This window comes from Sinocyclocheilus grahami, unplaced genomic scaffold (assembly GCF_001515645.1).
Source record: "Sinocyclocheilus grahami isolate Dianchi unplaced genomic scaffold, SAMN03320097.WGS_v1.1 scaffold106.1, whole genome shotgun sequence".
Classification (NCBI taxonomy): Eukaryota; Metazoa; Chordata; class Actinopteri; order Cypriniformes; family Cyprinidae; genus Sinocyclocheilus; species Sinocyclocheilus grahami.
In genome coordinates this window covers 3,438,822-3,463,289 of record NW_015505285.1, presented here as the reverse complement: position 1 = coordinate 3,463,289, position 24,468 = coordinate 3,438,822, and the positions used below count along the sequence as shown (strand labels likewise).

The 24,468-nt window shown below is 37.2% G+C and overlaps 1 protein-coding gene across 7 annotated transcripts in view; it reads right to left on the bottom strand.

Annotated features, from left to right (window-relative positions):
* Positions 1–501: 501 nt before the first annotated feature.
* Positions 502–24,468, bottom strand: part of rims1a (regulating synaptic membrane exocytosis 1a) — an 84,398-nt gene continuing 60,431 nt past the window's right edge. For 3 of the 7 annotated variants that reach the window (XM_016276872.1, XM_016276873.1, XM_016276875.1), the window contains 19 exons: positions 23,873–24,044; positions 23,606–23,759; positions 20,707–20,878; positions 20,520–20,615; positions 20,014–20,076; positions 19,302–19,388; positions 17,385–17,495; positions 17,025–17,114; positions 15,468–15,545; positions 13,837–13,902; positions 12,001–12,113; positions 11,777–11,886; positions 10,956–11,116; positions 9,734–9,954; positions 6,733–6,883; positions 4,339–4,451; positions 4,140–4,241; positions 2,936–3,075; positions 502–2,850 (listed from right to left, as the gene is read on the bottom strand). In XM_016276872.1, the coding sequence (XP_016132358.1) occupies positions 2,635–2,850; positions 2,936–3,075; positions 4,140–4,241; positions 4,339–4,451; positions 6,733–6,883; positions 9,734–9,954; positions 10,956–11,116; positions 11,777–11,886; positions 12,001–12,113; positions 13,837–13,902; positions 15,468–15,545; positions 17,025–17,114; positions 17,385–17,495; positions 19,302–19,388; positions 20,014–20,076; positions 20,520–20,615; positions 20,707–20,878; positions 23,606–23,759; positions 23,873–24,044 (2,416 nt within the window). In that variant the 3' untranslated portion in view covers positions 502–2,634. The remainder of the gene's footprint in view (positions 2,851–2,935; positions 3,076–4,139; positions 4,242–4,338; positions 4,452–6,732; positions 6,884–9,733; positions 9,955–10,955; positions 11,117–11,776; positions 11,887–12,000; positions 12,114–13,836; positions 13,903–15,467; positions 15,546–17,024; positions 17,115–17,384; positions 17,496–19,301; positions 19,389–20,013; positions 20,077–20,519; positions 20,616–20,706; positions 20,879–23,605; positions 23,760–23,872; positions 24,045–24,468) is intronic. The other 4 variants (XM_016276874.1, XM_016276876.1, XM_016276877.1 and 1 more) reach the window with 4 other exon arrangements.

Below are 24,468 nucleotides of genomic sequence, written 5' to 3'. Positions count from 1 at the left end.
CCAGTGCACCAGCATTACAATAGGAGCAGTGAGTGTTACGCTGAATTAAAATTTGGAGTAACACCAAATCTATCATTACTAATAATAAAAACATAACTTTATTTCTTTAAGACTAAGCATCTTTCTTTATGACCATGTTCCACTAGACTTCAGAATGGCTACTTTTATTGCTCACCTGAACAGACATTAAATTACAATCAGCTATATAATTGAATTAGGCATAAGAACAGCTGCTCACTGGTTATATAAACACACAACAAAGTCTATTGTCACATTTCCAGAAATCTGAAGCACTGATAGAAGTAGTATTTTTAGCAATAGTTAAACAGTGACCTTGCACAACTATAATAAATAAATAAATAAACGAATCAAAATAAGCCCTAAACAAAAGGAAGGGACAGTGTAATGCTATTTGTCTCCACGTGGTGTTGATGCATTGGTGGACAGGACACTAAATTGGTACACCAATTTTCTTCCACACAGTCTTTTATTTGTAAATAATAAAAATGAACTCTTGAATATAAAACATACACATTATTTGAGCCACGTCTGCTGTACAAACAAGAAATGTTGCAGTGAATACTTTCAATTTTGTTTCAGTGGAACACACGAACTGTAAACAATCAGTATTCTGGAATAATACTGACAAAGTAAATAGGTCTGCCGTAACCAGGCATATAAAGTAAACTTCTCATTCAAACGAGGATTCGTGAGCATTTATGGTAACGCAACAGGTCGATAGAGGTCCAAATTTCTCTCGTCAGATTGGGCATCACTAAAATAAAACTTTGGAGGCATCCCTTCTTCCGCTCAGCAGAACCAAGAGACAAGAGCACTGATCCATTAACTTGAATGGGGCCGCTTTGTAAATATAAGTAAACTTCTTTGCAGACTCATATTTACAATATATGCATGTACGAAAGTGATGTTTACTTGATACACTCTGTTTCAATATCGATATATCTCTAAGTCATTGTGATTTTCATAATTATATTCCATATACATATAGCTCTAGTTTTTATACAGATTATCTACCTTAGTTTTAGCCCCACAGTAGTACAGACTACAGTGAACACCAACATCTTCAATAAAATAGGGTCTTGTGTTTGCTCAGTACAGCACTTATTTATCTAGCCAGGGTTAAAAAAAGAAAGAAAAGGAAATCAAACGATTCAAAAATTCTTATAGACATTCAGCCCCAAAATAAGGCCTGTGTGTATGGCTGAACCCGGCCAAATGCCCACACATGGAATGAATGGCTTCGTTTTATTTGATAATCTATTTATATCAAGTACAAGCAAACTGTACAAGTACATGCGACATACAAGCTGGCCTACAGTTTGTGGAACTAACACACTTATTGTAGTCTCTTTTTTTCTCATCTGTCTTGTTTTACAAAATGTGCATGCAACTTGGAACAGTTCCAGATTCATGCTGTTCCCCTCGTTGGTGGCGTCTGTTCCCCTTGTTGGAACGTCTCACTGTCACATTCAAAATGCTCAGGGGGGGATCTGTGAAATTGGTTTTATAATCAACTAAACTGATGACAAACTGCTAAAAATAGGAAGCTTCCGATTTTGGCCTCTTTTTTGCATTACTTTTAATCCCCAAAAGCTTGAACTTTTTCTCTTTTTTGTTCAAAAATCAAGCATTTGTGCTTGCATTAAAATAATGCAAACTCTAGTCGGGTAGAAATTCTAATATCGGTACGTACAGGTCCTTTACCAAACGGAATAGGATTAAAAGTGCTTGGAAATGCCTGTAAGATATGATTCGTGATCGCGTGAAACCTGGAAATCGAATGTGTTAGTGAGCTAATGTTTCCTGTTAAATGATAGTGGCAGCTTCTTACAGTCCTGATGAATCGAATACAAGTGGTTTTGTGTCTTCCGTGAAGCTCGTATGACACAAATGTCAGAAAACATCAAGCATGTTTTCACATTCTACAAAGTGTGCCTATTTACCAAATCAACATTAACGTGAAAAGGCAAAGCAGTCGGTGGCGACTGCTGTAAACAGACTTAAAAGGTTCTCAGGCGTCTCCCTGCCTTCTTACATGCAAACGCACACTCTCGCGCACACACACACACATGCCACAGTCACACAATCTGAGTCTGAGTTCGTGCCAGACCGGCACACGCCGGGGCCTCGGATGCAGCATCCGTGATGCAGAGAGGAAACTCTCTGAGAAGACTAAATCTTGACCTTTAACCCTGGACCTCTGGTCTTTCAGCAGAGGGACTTCCTGAAAGTGCAATATAGAGGAGGGGCAGTGCTGTCCTCTCACTCTCACCAACACGTGAGAAAATAAATGTGCTGACTGACCAGAGCAATCTAGGCTACCGGCGCCACTGTAGGCTCCGCTTCCTGTCAGACGAAGCAGGATCGCGTTTCGGCTGCCTCTCCCTTCCTTCTCTTTTTTATTTGGGTCGAATCGTCATCTCAGCCACAGAACATGCAGTAAAGGAGCAGAGTGGATCAAAGGAAATCTCTACAACCCAAAGATCAAAAGTAAAAGAGAGAAGTGATTGTCAGGCTTCAGCAAAGCTTTGATCATGATTCTGTCCATCTGTCTCTTTATCTGCCGCTCTGGTTCTGATTGGTCCACTGGGTCATGCGTTTCCCATCCGTTCACTAGGACCTGATGCCTGGCGGCCCTGAAGAGTCCAGCGAGGTCTGGGAAGCACGACGAGTGAGAGGAGCTAATGTCGGGTCGACCAGTGATGAAGGGGGAAAAAGTCTGTACCAACCGATCACTGTGCTAGAAAGATCCAGCTCCTCTAAAAGAATCTGGGCGACTCCCATGAAACATTTGTGGTCCATGCGGCCGTAATCTCCCCAGACTATTACCTGAAGACACATTCGGTGGTCAGTACGCACAAATGTTGGACTTTGGAGGCATATCGGAAACAAACAAATGAAATTCGCTTCCTACCTGGAGAACTTTACCCTGCGGACTTTCCTCAAACAGCAGCGATTGCTGATACAAGGGATCAAGCGTTTTCCGTGCAATCTTGGTTTTCTTTTTGGCTTTGCACGCTCCTTTTTCCAGCAAATAGACCTTGACATAGGGAGCTGTGAAGAGCAGACGTAGTGCTCAACTAGGGTTGTTCAGGCAGTTATAGTGCCTGGTGGTGGTATGTCATATTTACAATTAGTACAATGTATTAATGACCAAATATTTGGGATGTAATCACTCCATTAAAAAACTTTAAATCACATTTCTTTTAGTCCAAGCACTATAAAAACTGCAAATACACTACTGTTCAAAAGTTGGTTTTCCTTTTTTTTTTTTTTAAGAAGTCTCTCATACTGACCAAGGCTGCATTTATTTGATCAAAAATATAGTAAAATAGTAATATTGTCAAATATTATTACAATTTTAAATAACTGTTTCTATTTCAATATATATTTATATTATAGTTTGGTAACACTTTACTTGAAGGGGTGTGCATAAGACTGACATGACACCTTCATAATCATGACAGGTTTTCATAATCATCAGGTTTTATGCATGTTTATGACAACTGTCATTAAGTGTCATTCGCTCAGTTATGTAATTTTTAATGCAAATATGACAATTATTTGACCTAACCCTAACCTAACCCTACCCCTAACCATAGCCCATAACAAAGACATCTCAAACAATGTCATCTTTGCATTAAAAATTACATAACTGAGCGAATGACACTTAATGACAGTTGTCATAAACATGCATAAAAAACCTTCATATTCATGACATTTGTCATGTCATGATTATGTAGGTGTCATGTCATGATTATGAAGGTGTCATGTCAGTCTTATGCACACCCCTTCAAGTAAAGTGTAACCTATAGTTTTCAATTTCACATGATGTAAATGTATTTACAGTCACTTTTGATCAATGCGTCCTTGCTGTATAAAAGTATTAATTCTATATATTTTAAAATCTTACTGACCATTTATGAATGGCCATAAATGGTGGCATGCTTACATTAAAAAAAAATTCAGTGCACTTAAAAGTGATTAATTTACTTATTACTCATACAAATAACAGTGTTTACATAATGAATGGAAGACATATAAAGAATCCTTGATCTATATTGACTATTATGCACTGCTAATGAAAATTACTGTATGTATTGTTGGCACACTCTCACCCGGCAGCGATTTGGAACCTGGTTTAGGTGTAAGACCACGGGCCCTGATAACTTCCACTTCCAGCTGCCCTTTCTTGTCCATCAGTCCAATCTGAACATCTCCTACAAAACAAAAAACAAAGTGTTTTAAAGTTTTCCATGCCATCAAATTCAACGGAGATAGACTTTAGTCAGTATATATATGAAGATGTTTACTTACCCATAGCAGGCGTGGCAAGTGTTTGTCTACCCACCAGCTGAGCAGGGCCAAGACCATCTAGGAAGTCACTGAACTGGCTGTCGGCCCCTAACCTCATCCCTGAGAAGATCAGACTGAGACATACACAGGTTATCAGATAGACAAATGAATGGATAGATATCAACTGTAAGGCAGCAATTCAAATACAAGTTACGGTAAATTTCTTGCTATCTTCAGCCGTTCTTAAATACTTTTTTGTCATAAATCAATAGAAATTTAAAAAATTAATCTTTGTACAGTAGATACCAACATATGAAAACAAACAAGACCCTATAAAACAATTAGTTTATTTGGATGAAATCTAAGTAGGCTTATTCCAGAATGAGCCTACTGCCCTCATATAGAGTTCAAAAGCTTGTGAAATGCAGCCCGTCTCCTCCAGCAGCAGACTTGCGCTGTGTATGGCATGTAAACCCTGTCCTGCGTTAAGGCCCCTCTTAATACACTCAAAAATTCCTTTGAGACCAGCGCAATTTCCATGACCTAACTCCAGCAGGAATGTCTGAGGGACGTGCCAGCCCGTGTCGTGCTACCATATAAACAGCCTCGTGTGATTTTTAGATTATTTCAAACACGTTCACGTGAAATAAGCCTTAAATCACGGTCACACTCTGTGAAGTGGCACGGCGACCAAACGCTGCTCTGAAGCCACAAAGGGAAGCGCAGCTGCTGTTCTCTATGCAGCTACAGACCCTGCCAAGACCCCTCTCTGAAGATGGTGGATATTTTAATTATTATAGGGGAGTACCGCTTGCCATCTGGCTCCAAAAATGGAGCTGAGAAAGTAGTGGACACAGCATTACAGTAGCTCTGTAAATCAGAATGTTTCTATTAGCTTATCCTTATGGTTTTTCCAAATAAATCTAGAAGAGAAGCTCATATGAACATGACACACAGCCTGCTGAGAGACCACTTATGTATTAGTGATGGGTTTGCAGCGAATGCATAAAAACACCAAAGACAAGACATTTTAAAGGGGTCATATGATGCGATTTCAATTATTCCTTTCTCTTTGAAGTGTTACAAGCTCTTGGTGCATAAAGAAGATCTGTAAAGTTGCAAAGACTAAAGTCTCAGTCTTTTCTTTTTCTTCTCTTCTTTATAAAAGTTAAGAGTCAACCACGCCTACCTAAAGCGGCTCGTTCTAACACGCCCCCACACATCTACGTCACGATGTGGAAAGATTTGCATAACACCGCTCAAATGTTCACGCAAAGAAAGAAAGTGTAACTTTTATTCTCGCTGTAGTATTGTTGCTGCCGCCATGTCGTGAAGACGCGTGTGTGTTTCGTTGTGAAAGCGAAACTACTTTGTTTGGTCTTCCAAAAGAGGACGATATCTGCTTCGTCATGCCTGGAGCTGATCCGTGCTGGTCGCTGAGGAAATACATCAACTTCGCGCTGTGGATCGTCGGATCGGCTTTCACTGTACGGATGAAACGGAGTCCAGCCCGGGGTCGTCACATGTAGTTGCCGCAAGCCCGCCGGCCGCGCCATTCTCAAGCCCGCCTGCCACTTGAGAACAGTATAAGTCATTATAATCCGTAATTATGTGCCCACTGGATGCAACAAATGCCTCGTTTATAATGGGTTTTAATGTTGTCGTCTCGTTGCTCCAGCCGGGACACGCCATCACAGTATGGTAGGGGCGTAACATTTCCGTCACACGCTTGAGGTATTCGGCCAATCACAACGCACTAGATAGCTGGCCAATCAAAGCACACCTCGCTTTTCAGACCGATGAGCTTTGTTTTCAGAAAGGCAGGGCATAGAGGAGAAACAATAATGTACAGTATGTGGTGCGCGTGGCGAAACACGCACGCCAACTGTCATTGGCTTGTTTAGTTAACACTCGAAGGTGATTGGGCTCTCGGGCGAGATCCCAATTCGTCAGTCACTGACGTAACGTTGAACGTGACTGACTGAATGGGAACAATAATGTACAGTATGTGGAAAATAATGTGTTTTTTGAACCTTAAACCGCATAAACACATTTCATTACACCAAATACACCAAATAACGTTATTTTTAGCAACATCATATGACCCCTTTAAAGAAGTGTGAGCTGGGAAGCAGGTCAGCTTCGGGTAAAATAGCAGAAATTAGGACGGGTTACATTATACAACATAATACACACAGTATGCTACCATTCAACATTTTTGGAAACCGTGATCATTTTTAAGGATCCTTTGATGAAAACAACATTTATTTGAAATATAAATCTTTTGTAACATACTGTCACTTTTAATAAACTTTAAAATGTATGCAAAATTGTGAAGAAAACAAACAGATATATAAATCTGTGGTTTAGAACTGCAAAGTTGTGTATACGCAAAAAAGGGCTCTAGATACTAACTTGCCCTCAGAGCTGTAACTGTTCATGCTGCCGTCAGTGGACTCTCGACTGGCTTGGCGAGCCATGACATTGCGGGGATACTCCACTGCCATTCCCGTCTCCTGACTGCGCTGGATCTGACTGGATCCCTTTGCTTTCTTGTTGGCTGCTTCTGTGGATAGAAGAAAAACAGTTTTACAATACAATTTTAATGATTAATAGATAAGTACAATGATAATATAAAGAAGGATTCTTTTGAATTATTGCAGGTCTAAAACAAAAAAATAAAAATAAAAGAACATAGCTGCTTTGATTTTTGCAAGGTTTTACAAACCCGATTCCAAAAAAGTTGGGACACTGTACAAATTGTGAGTAAAAAAGGAATGGAATAATTTACGAATCTCATAAACTTATATTTTATTCACAATAGAATATAGATAACATATCAAATGTTGAAAGTGAGACATTTTGAAATGTCATGTCAAATATTGGCTCATTTTGGATTTCATCAGAGCTACACATTCCAAAAAAGTTGGGACAGGTGTGTGTGTGCCCAGGTGTTTAAGTTTGTGTACTATTCTTACAACTGGAAAGTTCTTCACTCAGGAGAAAATATTGCGATCTAATCCGAAGCTCTTCACTCCTGGTGAGTGTAACATCTCCTGCTGGATGTCATGGGGCACCATCTGTACCATTTATGGCCTTTTGATGGATTACAGATGTTTTGAAAATGTCAACCACTGAGGTGGCTCACAGAGGTGCTGTCATCCCAGTTGTTTGAGTAAAAAAATGTAGCAGAGAGATTTATCTCTTCACTCATTGCGTTCACTTTCATCAAATCACCATCAGTGGCTTATTCTGACAGAATTTACAGACAAAAAAAATGTCCAAGGATTGTCATTAACAGACTTGCATGCCTTTGATATTATTTGAGGAAACTCAGAGCAGAAAATAACTGAAGATGCTAATGCTAAACAGCCGCACTAATCTACGGAATACAATACAAGATCATCTGTGTGTTGAGGTTCAGCTCGTGTCCAAACCACATGCTCTGTGGCAATCCACAAGATAAGAGAACAGAATTTGGCGGTTATTGCGAAATAAATTAAATGCATAATATGAACACTGGGTATCGCTATCATATGCAGTCAATGTCACCGTCATCATTAGTCATTCCACTATTTAAATAATAAATGTCATCTTTGGCCTGTATCACTGTTAAGATTTTTTTTGACAAAACAGTGTTGACTATTAAAAATAATAATAGTTTAATGGATAATGTTTTAATACAGTTAGTAATCCAGGTACAATTTTGTATAAAGGTTAAATTTGTTAACATCAATTAATGCATTATTAGGTCAAATGAACAATCAACTAACAATAACAACAATTTTTACAGCATTTATTAATCTAGGTTACTACTGTTCACCAATTTCAGGGTAAGACAGCATTCAAATAAATCCTGAAAAGAATCTATTTATTGAAGAATCCTCAAATATGTCAACAAAAATAATATTTGTATTTTATATATTTAAAAAATCATTTTTAATCCATTAAGAATATTAAGCAGCACAAACATTTTTAATATTGATAACAAAAAATGTTTCTTGAGCACCAACTCAGCATATTAGAATGATTTCTGAAGGATCGTGTAATGGCTGCTGAAAATTCAGATTTGCCATTTAAAACATTAGTTTTTACTGTATTTTAATTAAATAAATGTAGTATACTTTTGAATGGTAGTGTAAATATACTGTTAATTCATGTTTATGCAATATATTAACCTTGCCATTAAAGCTGGTTCTGTAATCAGCGGTAAATCTCCATCACGTGCGTGCTTTCACATGGAGCAGCATTTACTACACAGAGCCGTTGTTCACTGACAAGCTGCGCAAAACCACCATCATATTTTGCGTATGTTTTGCGCGGCTTGTCAGTGAACAACGGCTCTGTGATTTATCATCTGATGGGCCTTTTAAGATATTATCCAGGTGCTTGGCAGACAGCAGTGCCAAAAAAAACTTCTTTTGCCATCCTTTTTGAATTTGTTTCTTTTTTCAGCAGTCCATTTATTAAACTATAAACAGACAGTGCTTAAAATATGAGTTTTTCGAGGATATCAGATCCAACTTCAAAGGCATTTATCTACAGTACATTACATCTGATAGGAATTCAGGGTTGATCTGCACCTGACACAATGAACTTCTGCCAGTGCTAACATGCTGCCATTCATATTTCCAGCCTGAGGTTTCAGCTTCCACACTTTAACACACACTGAAGACACATGCTACTTTATGAAGTGAAACAGGGTAGAGAGACCTGATGCGTAGATCCACTAGACAAGGATGACCCCGGAAAAAGAGGAAACACTGATAAGAGATAGCAATCCAAGTAAAGCAGGAAGACTAAAAAAAACATCCAACAGTCTTGGCAAATGGTCTGAACTAATGGAAAGGACCGTTTTAAAGAAATTGCTTATTATAACTTGTCAGTCTCCATTTTGGTGACGATTCCCTTCTGCTTTTGGCCTGGATGACACTAATGTAATTTCATTAAATATCTTTTATTGTTACTAAAGCATTTTTGGCCATAATAATTACTGATTTTAGCTTCTAGACCAGTAGAGGGCACCTCAGGCTACACTAACTGAGCCAATGAAACTCGGCATCCTGTATCTCTTCTCTGGTGTTTAAAAGAGTATAAAAGTTACACTTAAAACATAATTTTTTAAAGGTTTATCCTTGCCACTGTAGGATTAGGAAACGATGCGACTTTAGCAGACAGTAATATCTAAACAATGAGTTTTAATGGGACAGAAGGCCTCGTCAAAGGCCCCAAATGATATGTGAAGCAGCGAGCAGCATGTCTTGGATTCAAATACTTTATTTTATTAGGTACAATACTTGATATATATAATCGTCCAAGCTATATGCCATTGTTGCATAGAAATCTGAGCTTTTAACTGAAAAAACACCAAGGAATTGACAAGGTGCGAGTATATGATCGGCTGGAAGTGTCTGACCTGTCTGACTGAGCTGAGAGGTGCTCCTGCTGCGGCGGGAGGGAATACCCACGATGGCGACTACACGTGCGCTAAGGCTCGATCTGCGCTTTTTCCCTCCTGCTCCCAGTGTTCCCAGAGCGGTGTCTGACTGACTGCCATCCGTACGCTCCAGAGTGTAGATTTCCCCACTAACGCTCGTGCTCTTCAGCATGCTGCGGCTGGATGGATGAATATGACGGCTGGTGTGGGGAGAAAAATAGCGAAGACTCTTAGTAACCCAAATGACAAATGGAAAATTACTATTCTGACGTTAATACGACCCTCTGCATTTGATTACTGTGTGCGCTCTTTCTGCTTTTTTTCACTTCCCTCAACATGAGTTTACCAAAAATCATAAAAATCTGAGAATGACGCTATCATGGAAAAGACTGAGACTGAGAATCATTTAAAGGGATAATGGAAAACAGATTTTGTCTTTGCTATTTTGATTAAAAAAGTGTTTGATTTACAATGTACACTACTGTTCAAAAGTTTAGGGTTGTTGTGTTTTTTTTAAATACAGCAAAAACATAACTAGTCATACATTTTTACAATTTAAAACAGAATTTGTTTGAAACAAGTTTTTAAAGTATTACAAAAAAATATAAAATCTTTTTTCATTAATTTATGCATCCTTGCAGAAATATATTAATTTCTTTAAAAAACTAAAATCTTACTAACCCCAAACCTTTTAACAGAAGTGTAATACTCCATGTTTACAACACAAATGTATGGAAAGTAACCATTATGTTTACATTAACTATTGATCAGCACGTTTATAAGAAAACATTTATTCAGTACTACAGCAAAAATGAGAGAAAGAAGGTGGAAAATGATTGTCTAAAACTAATTTGCAACTGTTTGTGCAAGAAAACAATTATAAGTGGACTTCAAGGGGGAAAATGCTGTAAATATGTTGAAAATGGCCTCTTTATTGTAGAAATAGAGGCACTATAAAGATACATCTGTGGTTTTATAAGTCTCTTGATTATATCTATTGTTATTGACCCTTATTACCACTAATATGCACTCCATAGAACATTCTTAACAGAAGTACAAGGAATTTTTTAACAGATTTTTACCCATGTTAAATAAAGCCCCAACATAGAGGTAATAAAACTAAAAAGTGACAATCAATATATTATTACAATTCACAAATCTAATCCAACAGTCCAGAGTGATGCTACACCATGCATCTCACCTAAATTGACCCCTGGGTCGTTCTGATTGAATGGACATGTAGCTGGTGCTACTGATCCGCGAGGCACTGCTGGCACGAGAGATGGCTGACACGTCACTGACATCACTGTCTGAGGACTTATGGGACACATTGTCACAGCTCTGTCGCTGCTCCTTATAAAGCTAGTGGAATGAAATGCACAAAAAAATTAATGCATACATAATTTGAACTAAAAACAAATGAGCATTCTAGATTCGAAAAACTGTTTGAATGAGTTTGGATGGGATAATACTCTACCGTTCAAAAGGTTTTCGGTCAGTGCAATTTTATAGGTTACTTTTTTACCAATACTTTAATTCAGCAAGGATGCATTAAATTGATCAAAAGTGACCGTAAAGACATTTATGTTACAAAAGAATTATATGTCAAATAAATGCTGTTCTTCTGAACTTTATATTCATCAAAGAATCCTGAAAAAAATGTATCATGGTTTCCACCAAAATAGGCAGCACAACTGTTTCATGAGCACCAAATAAGCATATCAGAATGATTTCTGAAGGATCATGTGACACTGAAGACTGGAGTAATAGCTGCAGAAAATTCAGATTTGCCATCACAGGAATAAATTACATTCTAAAATATATTAAAATTAGAAGATTTTAATTATTTAAAATTGTAATATTAAAACAAAATGTATTGTTACTGTATTCTTGATCAAATAAATGCAGCCTTGTTGAGCTTACAACACTCCTCTCTCTCTCAAAAAAAATCATACTGACCCCAAAACTTTTGAATGGTAGTGTATATGAATTCTAATCTGAGAGAGAACAAACGGCACTCACCTCTCTTTTATTCTTGAGCATCCTCTCCAGATCGTGGCTGGTACTGGAGGGAGCTGGTGTTCGGAAGGTACGTACTTTCATTTGCCGAGTTCGCTCCTCTGAAGCAAGAGCTAATACATACAATGATATACAACAATATGATGCTCATCATTTCACATTTTGCATATTTACTCAAAGAACATTTGGAAAAGTAACCAGTACAAGTCAGCAGACAATGACTGTACCTTGCTCTACACTGCTGCTTTTGGCGGGGACTTGGGGAAGCTGCCTGACCTTGCGTGTCGAAGAAGGGGCTGCTGTTGATGAGGAAAATGCGGGGCTGGAGTGTGGCTGCACCCTGACAAAATGAGAGAGAGAGAGAGAGAGAGAGAGAGAGAGAGAGAGAGAGAGAGAAAAAAAAAGAGTGATGGAAACTTTATCTTATGATTTTATCTAGTACAAAGGCCATCAATATCGTAAACCAGTGTGAACCAAAGTGCAAACTACTGTTTGAACAAACAGCATCAAGAAGTACTACACATTTTCACTAAAAGACCACCATATCTTAATCGGACCCATGTCTGCATACTCGGGGTACATTATTAATCACATCAGATATGTATTATTGCTAAGAGCCATTAGGAAAGCAAAACAAGTACAAGAGTGGCAGGTGTGAAACCAGTGAACAAAATAGCATTAAACTGTGAAAGAGCGGTAAACACAGAAAGCTGTGGGTAGGTGATGAGGACGGGTGGATTGTCAGTATGAAAAGCAGCAACCACACAAAACATCTGAGAGAAAAGAGCAAAAGCAGCAGAGATTATAGCAATGACAAGCCTTTTTGTGTAGGATGGGTTAGGCACAGCAAGGCTTCTCAGCCCAGATCAGGGTCGGCACCTTTCCATTTGGGGTGAGCCTGGGGTTGACCACCTCACCGGTCACCTTACCCAATGGAGGCAACGATACCTTCTTCCTGCGCAAGCCCTTTAGAATGGAGGTTGGCTGAATGCTGCAGGCCAGTGCGAATAGCAACATACAAGACAGAATAAAGGAACAAAGGAAAAATAAAATAAATGTGATAAACCGAAGGGGAAAAAATGGAGAAAAAGCCAACAAAGTATTTGCAAAAATAGACAGAGAAATAAAATGTGAATGTGTGAAGAAACAAATATGTTTGTGGATGAAGCCAGTGCAGCATTTCCCTGTAAAAGTTCAATAACCCATTTAAAAATATATACAGTACACAGTGTATTATACAGTATAATATACTAAAACTATATAGTATACACTCTTAAAAATAAAGGTGCTTTAAAAGGTTCTTCAAGCGATGCCATAAAAGAGCCATTTTTGGTTCCACAAAGAACCATTCAGTCAAAGGCTCTTTAAAGAACCATCTCTTTCTTACCTTTTTATAATCTGAAGAACCTTCTTTCGCCAACAAAGAACCTTTTGTGAAACAGAAAGGTTCTTCAGATGTTAAAGGTTCTTTATGGAACCATTTAGACAAAAAGGTTTTTCTATGGCATCGTGAAGCACCTTTATTTTTAAGAGTGTATAACAAGGTCCAAATGTAATATTTGCCATAACTTCTAATAATGGGTGATTTGAGAAAATGTACTGGCCATAAATTTTCTTCCCAGCCATTAATTATTTTTATTTAAAAATATATTTTTCTATATTTCCTATTTTTCTATAGGTCTTTTTGTTATTTATGATGAATTAGTCTCCATCACTGAGCAAAAAAACATTTATTAAAACAAATTACGAGAAACTGGTGATTAACTATTTTATTAAACCAATGTATTTACTCATGAAAGTACATTTTTACTTACACTTGGAGCTTTGGCAATGTTTTCATGTTGGGCCCATTTATAAAATATAGAAATGGTCAGGAACAACTGAACAAAAATGTTTCATAATTTAATAAAAACACTATACAAATCCAATCTAGAAGCTTTATCCAGAGTGAAACAAGTGTGATTTGTGTCTAAAACGGGTACTGTATGGACACACAGGACTTAGGGTACAATCAACAGGCAATGCAAATGTGACGTGAAATTACATGGTTTGATAAGTCTTACCGCTCGCTGTCAGATATTTTCTTTCCAAGTTTCTGACAGCTAGGCTTGTCCAGAGTTCTCGACTGCCTGCAACATGGAAATGATCGAGGCGAGACAAAAAAATAAAAGAATGAGGAGTGGATTCACTAAGGACTGGATGGACATTAAATGAAACTCCTGTCTAATAAAATGCCACGATGGAGTTGGACATGTTACTGGTATATGTGCACTAGAGCTCTTCCTGTGTGTGTGTACCTCTGTGCGTCTGGCTTTGCACTGAGGTGGTGTACTGTCTCCTGAGCGGGGAACATAGCCTCCAAAACCCAGCTGATTCATAAGATCAGGTCAAACACATATGAGTGGCATGGACACATAGACACACAATGACACAGTATGGGCTGATGTTAATGAAACATAATTTCATTACACTTTGGTTAAGTGGCTAAAATATACAATAACATGTACAGTAATTAAGACATATACGAGACAAACTGTGCATGATATGGAACACAGACACTTGACTCTTATGCGTCAGGGGTCACACATATGACATATGTGACGTTCATACCCGAAACCTCTGAAATCATTACAATTTCAGTTGAATACGGAGAAAAATAAGTGAAGACACATGCAGTGCCCCAAAAACGTATTTGGACACTTAAAACGTCTGAATATCACAGCATTTGCATCTGCAAACCAATCATTTTACTGATCTGTGTGAAATGTTTTGCCTGAAAAGTGTGCTTGTGGTATTATAACTTCAAATTATATCTCAGTTGGTTTGATATTTTGTTATACAATGCAAAGATATTCATACATTTTTAAGTGTTAACATATTTTTGGGGCCACTGTTAAGTGAGAGACTGTATCTAAACGACAAAAACTGTTGGATAAATCTGTGAAAGCTTTAGAAGATAGTATCAACAGAATAAAGAAGTTTAGATAAAAAGGACTAAAATACAACCTCATGAAACCCAGAGTAACACAACACACTACAGATCACAGCACAAAAGCCACAAGTCACCACATTTTTAAATCTACAAAACACACTAGCGATCAGATTGTAGAGCATTAAAATTATGGGGTCGGGTCACAGCAAGCTATGGGTCAGAAGCTACAGAAGGCTGGATGGTTAGCTACATCCACTATCTAGTCCCATGGCAGAGGGGGGACGGACAGGTTAGAAGAGCAGAGAGGTTTAGCAATAGGACTGGAGGACAGGAGGGATACCTGTCGTCTTCTGGGGAGGCATGCTGAATTAGGATACTGTATCTAAACGACAAAAACTGTTGGATAAATCTGTGAAAGCTTTAGAAGATAGTATCAACAGAATAAAGAAGTTTAGATAAAAAGGACTAAAATACAACCTCATGAAATCCAGAGTAACACAACACACTACAGATCACAGCACAAAAGCCACAAGTCACCACATTTTTAAAGCTACTAAGCTGCTGAAAATCTACAAAACACACTAGCGATCAGATTGTAGAGCATTAAAATTATGGGGTCGGGTCACAGCAAGCTATGGGTCAGAAGCTACAGAAGGCTGGATGGTTAGCTACATCCACTATCTAGTCCCATGGCAGAGGGGGGACGGACAGGTTAGAAGAGCAGAGAGGTTTAGCAATAGGACTGGAGGACAGGAGGGATACCTGTCGTCTTCTGGGGAGGCATGCTGAATTAGGATCCTGGGGCTCGTGGGTCTGGTACGGGGCAGAGACTGGGTGCTCCTGTGTGAGTGTGTGCGTGTGTGATCCACAAACACCCAAAGAGTTGAAAGTGGAGATGGAAGAAACATGGGAAGTCAATACAGAGACTGTGACAACGGTCATGTCAAACATATAAGAAGATGCACAGATTCAGGGGACTCATTTTTGACACTTCTCCAGCTACAGTGGTTGGATATATGCTCCCTATCAAAGACGCAAAAAAGAACTGTCAGGCCATAAGAGTCATTGCATGCTAACAGAGCAGTGCAAAGTGGGTGACCTAATGGTAGTATGTTACTTTGACATTAACATTAACGTAGACACACTGGGTTTTATTTACTAATACTTGCATATACTGCAAGTGTTCTTATTTTACAGTATGTCCTCAGAAAAGGTTACCACGCTAAATTTGACAAATTTACTAAAAGCTAATGAATCTGCTTGCAGTTAGTGATTAGCATAATTACAATAATTCTTCTTCCACACAATCTCACAAACCTTTTTAGAACATGGCAAAATAAATAAGTCAAGTCACCATTATTTATGTTGTTTTTGTCACCATATTATGTTGTTCTTATCAACTTTCTATTTATCAAAGGATCCTTAAAAAAAGTATCTCAGTTCTTACAAAAATATTAAGCAGCTCAACTGTTTCCAACATTGATCATTAAAAGAATCAGCATAGGATCTGAAGGATCGTGTGATACTGAAGACTGGAGTAGTGATGCTGAAAATTCAGCTTTGCCATCACAAGAATAAATTACCATTTAAAATATATTTAAATAGAAAACAGTTATTTTAAATTGTAATATTTTTAATTAAATAAATGCAGCTTTTGTGAGCTTAAGATATTTAAAAACATAAAAAATCTTAACGACCCCAGCCTTTTTAAATGTATAAAATGTATTTATATAAACATTTAGGTAACACTTTCGTATAGGGACCAATTCTCACTATTAACTAATTGGTTATTAGCATGCTTCTTATTAACATATTGGCTGTTTATTAGTACATATAAAGCACATATTCTGCATGACCATATTCTACATCCTTAATACTACCCAATACCTAAACTTAACAACTACCTTACTAACTATTAATATTCAGCAAATTAGGAGTTTATTGAGGCAAAATTTGTGGTTAATGGTTTGTTAATTGCGTGAATCAGACTTTAAAATAAAGTGTGACCAAAATTTTACTTAGCTAATATAATGACTCTAATGCAACTAGGATTTGTATGTGGTTTTAGTTTGTTAAAAAATTTATCCTAAATACAAATTTAAAAAAACTTTCCAAAAAAATGAAGATTTCTGTCTTTGCACACAGCTTTTAAGCAAAACAATATGTGTGTATATGCACATTAGTGAATAAGACCCAGTGATTGTTGTGTTTAAAGGGCATCACAAAGGAACATTCTAAGAGTGTCCTTTAATGTATGTGAATGATATTAATGACAAATTCACAAAACTGAAATAATCCAATTCAAAATAAAGAGTGTACCTGTCTCGTTCAGGTGAATTGGAATTAGAACCTGGTCTCAGACAGTTGGTACTAGCACTTCTAACCCTGTCAAGAGAGGGCTGTAGATCACTAGGGTCACAACATGCCATCCAATGGAGAAAGGAGGAGGAAAAAAGGAAGATGACAAAGAACAAAAAAAGTTAGGTCTAAAATAAAATGAAAAGCAAACCTGTAAGCGGAGGTAAGCCAAGAGAGCTGCTAAAATGTGGTGAGTGAGATAATGGTTGAATTTTCTGCTAACATTCTGAATGAGGAGCTGCTGGCTCTTGGGAGCTGTTTGATGTTTTTATATATATATATATATAATTGGGTTTAGGGTTGACATGTTCAACCCCTTACCTAATGGTGATCTTGTCTGTGAACCTAAGAACTCGACGCGTGACTGTAGGTTGAGTGACAGTGACTACAGACAGCCGTGACTTTGACTTAAGGCATGCAGGAAGTGTTAAGCTTTTAAACACAAACGAAAGTCCAACAAGTGCAAACAAAAGCAAACATAAGTTACAGAAAAAGAAAAAAAAAACATTATAAAATATAATCACATGACCATGTTTTCTGTGGAGACCTGTTGGATGTTTAACACTGTGTCCCAACCAAAGGGAATGCTAAAGGATAGCTTTCCCCAGGAATTATGGACCTACTTTAGACAGACAAATAGCTTGTCCCATCGCGCCTGGTTAGGACATGCCACAAGATGTTTATAGCCAACACTGATTTACTCTCTAACTCTTCAAATAAATTGTCTCTTTTAAATGACAGATGTTACTTTAAACATCCACAGAAACCAGAACACCACAGTCAGATAGAAAGCACTCACATTTACTTACCATCTTAACATCTAACAGTGGCAGATTCCAACAGGATTGTCTGTATTTCAATCTCCAGCTCAATGACTACAATACTACACTACGTGTTTGCATATTTCATATGATGATGATGTTGAAAATACAAATGTGCTGTTTTTATGGACCCTTGTGAAAAAGCAGCACACTTTAGCATACTTATACCAGAAATAATAATCTTTCAAAAGAACATACTTAAGTGTGAACTTTAGTTTAATTGCACTTTAACTGCAATTAAATTAAAAATTATGGTAACACTTCAGTATAGGGACCAATTCTCACTATTAACTAGTTGCTTATTAGCATGACTATTATTAACATATTGGTTGTTTATTAGCACTTATAAAGCATTTTTTCTACATCCCTAATATTACCCAATACCTAAACTTAACAACTACCTTACTAACTATTAATAAGCAGCAAATCAGGAGTTTACTGAGGCAAAAGTCATGGTTAATGGTTTGTTAATAGATATAAGGTGTGACCAAAATTATGGCATTGTGTTATAGTTTAAATTTATATTAAATGCAGTTAGCCAAACTTTAGAGTGCTTATTTAACCCACTTAAATAAGACTGAAGTACATATTTATATGGAATGTTTTAAGCACTTCTGTTGTCTTTGAAATCTGGTCAAGTGCACAGCTGAATGTACTGACAAGCATTTATGGAAAACTAAAATAAACTCAGTCATTTCTATGTCATTTGTATGTCATGTATTTAAATATATAAAAGTTGAAATCTAGTAAATTTAAAATATATCAACTTTAAATGTAATATCTAATAACACAGTTAAAATTAGTCATCTACTTCACAAGTGCTTTAGTATGTTACAGCAAAATAAGTGTACTTCTTTAAGTCACGACAAATTATTATTAAAACAATGATTTAAAATTTACTTCAAAAGTAAAACTTTTAATATGACAAGTAGGCTATAATTTTTAACAGTGTACTTAAGCATGTTTTAAAAAAAAATAAAAAATTGTACTCTCTTTAAGTACAATTAACGGGCCTTTAATTATTATATGATCATTTAAAAGTATATATATATATATATATTAAAAGTATTACAAGTCAATTTTTTAAATATACTTTTAAGGTTTTAAGTACAAGTGCACATTCAATACAATTAAGGGCACTTCAAGGGGAACCAATATTATTACTCTCCCTATTAACAGTAAATTTACAACATTATCATGCACATCAAGTTTAATGTTTTTTTTTGTGAAAAAATACTGTGTCAGACTTTGACAATGATAAAAAAATATATGCACCAGCATTCTGTATATTGCATTAGCTAATCCATAATAAAAGCGCTCTGGAGATCTGAGTGATTTTGAGTGTCACAGATGCTATAAAATCCTCATTAGTCAGAAAGGATGCCATGGCTTAAGTGTTCGTTTTTGGCCGCCTTACCTGTAAATATCCTTATGAATTCCATTGACTAATAAAGGAATCTTGGGAGGCAGAGTGCTACTGTACTTAGATGAGCTCCTGCCAACACTGCATTGACATGCAAGCATGCAAGATGGAAACAAAAGATGTATCAAAATCACAGCTGTGGTTAGTCCACTCAAACAGCAAAATAATGTCAAAGGCCACACACGCAAACATGCAAAGATCACTCCAGAGGCAACTCCTCTCATTCTAGATCATCTTTTTTTCATGTCAAACACGATCAGAATTGAATCGAGGTCAGTAATGAACAGAATAAAAATAAACGTGTCAAAATGACACTTGAGCAAAATGAGATTGTTATTTTCAGAAAGCAAACGGTTGTCGTGACGAGGTGTTCGTCTTTTAGGCTGTATGCCAAAAGCAAGTGGAAAGTTCCGCTTGTAATGTTTCTTGTCAACGAGCTGCTCTGAAATATTAGAGTGGAGAGGCGAAGAGTTTGACAAGAAGCGTTCGAGAGAGAGAAACTGGCATCAACGTTCAGAGCTGTTTTAATTCAATAGAATAAACTTCAGGCTAGGCGAAAGAAACCGGCACAAGGAGTCTTTTCAGAATGAAAATTATATTACCAGTTCTTATGACACCAAGATAGTAATATTGATTTACACAGTAATCTGAATACAACAATAGTATAATTTACAGATTGGTGGTTCAATTCTGGCCTTTTCTTTACCTTTGGGTGTGCAGACACTCTGCGCTTCTACCCCGCATTGATCTGTGTATCAAGATGACTTCACTGCAATTACCATGGAGATGGAGGACACATAGGAAAATAAACAAAAAAACAGACCAATAAACAAGCAAACATAAAAGAAAAAATGGGCACCAGTAAGTGAGTTAGAAGAGGAAGGGTAACAACCTTTAAAGCCAATACACAAAGGTTAAAAAGATGTGTCTTCCTGTACGATCATCTCTGTCCATACAAACCCTTCAGTGGCGTTCAATCCTTTCAAAAACACTCAGTCACATGTGGCTTGGCTTTAACCCACCTTCTGAAAATGGTGCAAGTCCTTTGTAGATTAGCAAGTCTCGAAAACGTCATTTCTCTTTCCAAAAACTCATTTTAATGGTGTTCCAGAAACAGTATTTTTATGGAAGTAAATGAAGGCACATGGAAGTGATTATTCACAATAAGGCACACTTGTATACACTCGCTTGGGCCCGCACATTTCTATTTACCTGTCATCTACGCAATCTCTCTCTTGCACACGGGCACGATCGTGGTAGCGTGTTGGGGAACGAGATCGCCGGCTGTGCTGGACCTCATCCAGACTCCTTAGAGAGAAAGACAGAGAGAAACCAGGGTTTTAATGCAGGTTACAATTATTTGGCAAATGATAAATCCTAACAATAGGTAGGGATGTACCTCTGTGCAGGGATGTTGGCTGGGCGGGACCGTCCCCTGCTCTCTTCGTCTCTGTGTGGGGACACGGACCGTGAGCGATACTGAGTTGGCCTGATCTGGTCTGGAACCTCTAATGTCGTTGCTCGGTCTCGGTCTCTGTCCCGTTCTCTTTCTCTTGATCGGTTTTCTGTAGCTGTGATGACACAAAGACAAAAAAAAAAATTAAAGACACATTTTTGGAAAGCTTGTCTGGAAAATTCAGATTTTGCTCATGCAGTCACTGACCTTGCCAAACCACATTCCCCATGTTAGAACCCATCCAAAAAATAAAATGATTGACATAATATGTTAGACCATATCTAACAAAACATGCCAGATAATTAAAATACCTTGTTCATTCTCGTGTGAACAATGTGTGCTTTTGACAGTTGGAAGCACACACACACGCACTACCAGTCAAAACAGTCAAATCAAAAATTTTAAATATATATATTTATTTTTCTATTTTTGGTTATTTAATAATTTGTTTTCTACAATTACATTTTTACATATTTTTACAACAAAGCAGAACATAACAGAACAATCTTGGCTTAGTGGCAAAACATTCACTTTCAAAGAATGTACTTCTTCATTAAATAGCAAAGCATTGAAAACTGAAAAATTCATGGAGTTCTGTTTGTATGTTTTTTCAACAGAAATTGTTTTTCTCGCCAGTTATTTTTCCAATAAAACCACTAATAAATATAACTTCATTGCTAAACTCATAGTAATAATATTTTGTCCAAAAAAATGTAAATGTAACTTTTAAAAAATTCAAAGGGGTTCATAAAAAACAAAACAATCAAACAAACAAAAAACACTGCCCTATAAAACTATATCCACTATTTTTACAATTGCAGTATGCCTATATTGTTTGGAGAATGAAGTCAAGGTATGTCACAAAGGCATTGTAACACAAAGACGTGTCATTTTCTAACTTCTTCCATGCAGAAGCAAAATAAAATGTGTAGCACTACCAAGAGGAAGCAGTCCTCCCGTTTACAATTTCTTTTCCCTCAGTTTCCCATTGCGATCATGCATGTGTGATAGTGTGCATTATTCTGCAAGTCTAAACTACTATACTACAGAGAAAAGCACTGGAGACAGAACACATTTCAGATAGTAAGTGTCTCCCCAATTTAGAAGAAGCACCACTTTATATTCATTTTAGTGCATAATAGTACAAAGTAGTTATTTATTAGTATGGGATGAATGAAACATGCCAGATGTGTCATGATCGGTGATCGGTGCATTGTCTCCAGCACAACAGCAGTGACTTCCGAAGGAAGGGAAGGCCTGCTATTGGTTGCTTCTCTCTTTTGGGGTACTCTAATGCACAAAGTACAGAGAAGTGCCAAGGTTGGCATTGCCTTGGCCCCTCCCACCCACCTGTGGCGACTACACCAATACCATCATCATAATCAGTTTCTGTAATACGCTGCGAGCCTGCACACACAGATACAGATATACACACAGGGATAGATGTACAGACAGACACGGAGATACAGACATAAACGAATGCACACAAAGCACTGTTGGAATAATCCATTGTTAGGCAAGCAATAAAACAGCATACTAAAATATGTCTTGTGAATACACTGTACCCATGGGCCACACTCCTACACACGAACTCACAGGCAGCACGGTTCAAAAACATACCTCCGCATGAACGTACAGACAAAACAGACATGAAAAACCTTGACTATTGCAAGACAATGCCAAACATATTAATGAGACTGGATGTATTCCAGGACCTTGACCTAAAAGATTTTTAACTAATGTTTGATGATTGTCCTTCACCTACTTGTATATAGTTTAGTAATGGTGAAATTATGATAATATCTCTGGCTTGACTTAACATCTTAGAAAGAGAAGGAATATTTCATCTATTTTAATCGAACTGCCCACAACCTCTTCAGCTTTTGGTAAATCTGTGAAACACTGAGGGGGCGAATTCACTAAACGATTATGCCTCACAATTGAGCAGTATTTCAGCGCAAAACTCTTATTCATATACTGCTCACACTTAAGCAAAATCAGGGACTTGTTTAGAGTTTTGGAGGCTCTAAGAAAGCAGTCACTGGGGGGCTTAAACATGCTACTGAGCAGAGTGTACACTACTGTTCAAGAGTGTGGGTTTAATAAGATTTTTGTTTTAAATTAATACTTTTATTCAGCTAGCAACTTTCTATTCATTAAAGAATCCTGAAAAAAAAGAATCCAGCACCAAATCAGCCAAACTAATATTAAGCACAAAATCAGCATATTTGAATGCTTTCTGAAGGATCACGTGACACAAAAACTGGAGTAATGATACTGAAAATTTAGCTTTCGCCATCACTGGAATAAATTACATTTTAAAATATATTAAGATAGAAAATAGTGATTTTAAACTGTAATAATATTTCACAATATTACTGTTTTTACTGTATTTTTCATCAAGCAAATGCAGCATTTGTACACATACAAGACTTCTTTAACAAACATCTCATTGACCCCAAACTTTTGAATATTATTATAAATTGCTGATATAGTGCTGCAACAAGCATATTTAAATTAGACAACCATAATTCGCACCTACTTTGTATGCAAATTAGGCAAATGAACTATTACTATTCATGGTACAAATATTTGTGTACATTTTCTATTGATCACGGCAGCAGAAATTTTTCAAATTAAGATCAAGTGATGGAGAAGAGTTTTTTAATTGGACACATATCCAGTTGCTGATAGCTCACAACGCTTGCAAATAAACAGCAGGATTGACAGATGAAATTAAAATCATTCTTACTCATTTCCTCCCTGTAAGAGAAAAAGCACTTGAACACAAAGTGATTCAACACTTTCAGATCACATCCCCACTGTGAGGCCTTCCACTTACGCTGCAGCTTTTTGGTGGGTGTTTCTGTGTGTCCGTGTCTGCGGGGCAGGTATGGCGACGGGTGCGGCAGTGGGATGGAAGAGACGTCATGTGTCTGCAGCTTGTACCAGTGAGGCTTGTCATCCAGCAGGGCAGTCTCCAGCTCGATTAAGATCTAGGTTCAAAGAGAGGAGAAACCGCAGACAGTCAGGTGTGATACTGTACAAATGTTTTCAGAGAAAAATTCATGCTGCAAATAAATGGACAAAGTTAACATATGCTTCATACTTCTCCCAGAAAGTCACTCTCCTCATCTTGTATTCGGGGTTGGTCCCACACAGTAATCTCCAGCATGTGTTCTCTGAAATCCCGGCGATGGACATGAGAGTACACAAATGTCTGGTTCCACTTGGGCTCTAGACTTTTCTTTACTGTCTTCGTCCTTCTCTTGCTCTTATCGCTAAAGTAAAACACATATAATATTACAACAAGAACATTCAAACTATTAAAACTGCTTGATGCACATATCACAAAAAAAAATAGAATTTGATCTACAATTTTTTAATGGTTTTCTTCAAAAAGATTTGTATTTATTTATTTTTTGTATTCTGAAGTCTCACCAAGGCAGCATTTATTTGATCAAACAGAAAGTAAAAATAGTAATATTCCAAAATATTATTGCAATGTGAAATATATATTGCTAAAAACTAATTGCTATTTTAATATATTTTAAAATATGATTTCACATGTAATAGCGAAGCTGAATTTTCAGTAGGCATTAGTCCAGATTCAGTGTCACATGATCCTTCATAAATTGTTTTACACTTATATTTTCTGCTCAAGAAACATTTCTTATTTTATTATTAATGAAAGCAGTTGTGTTG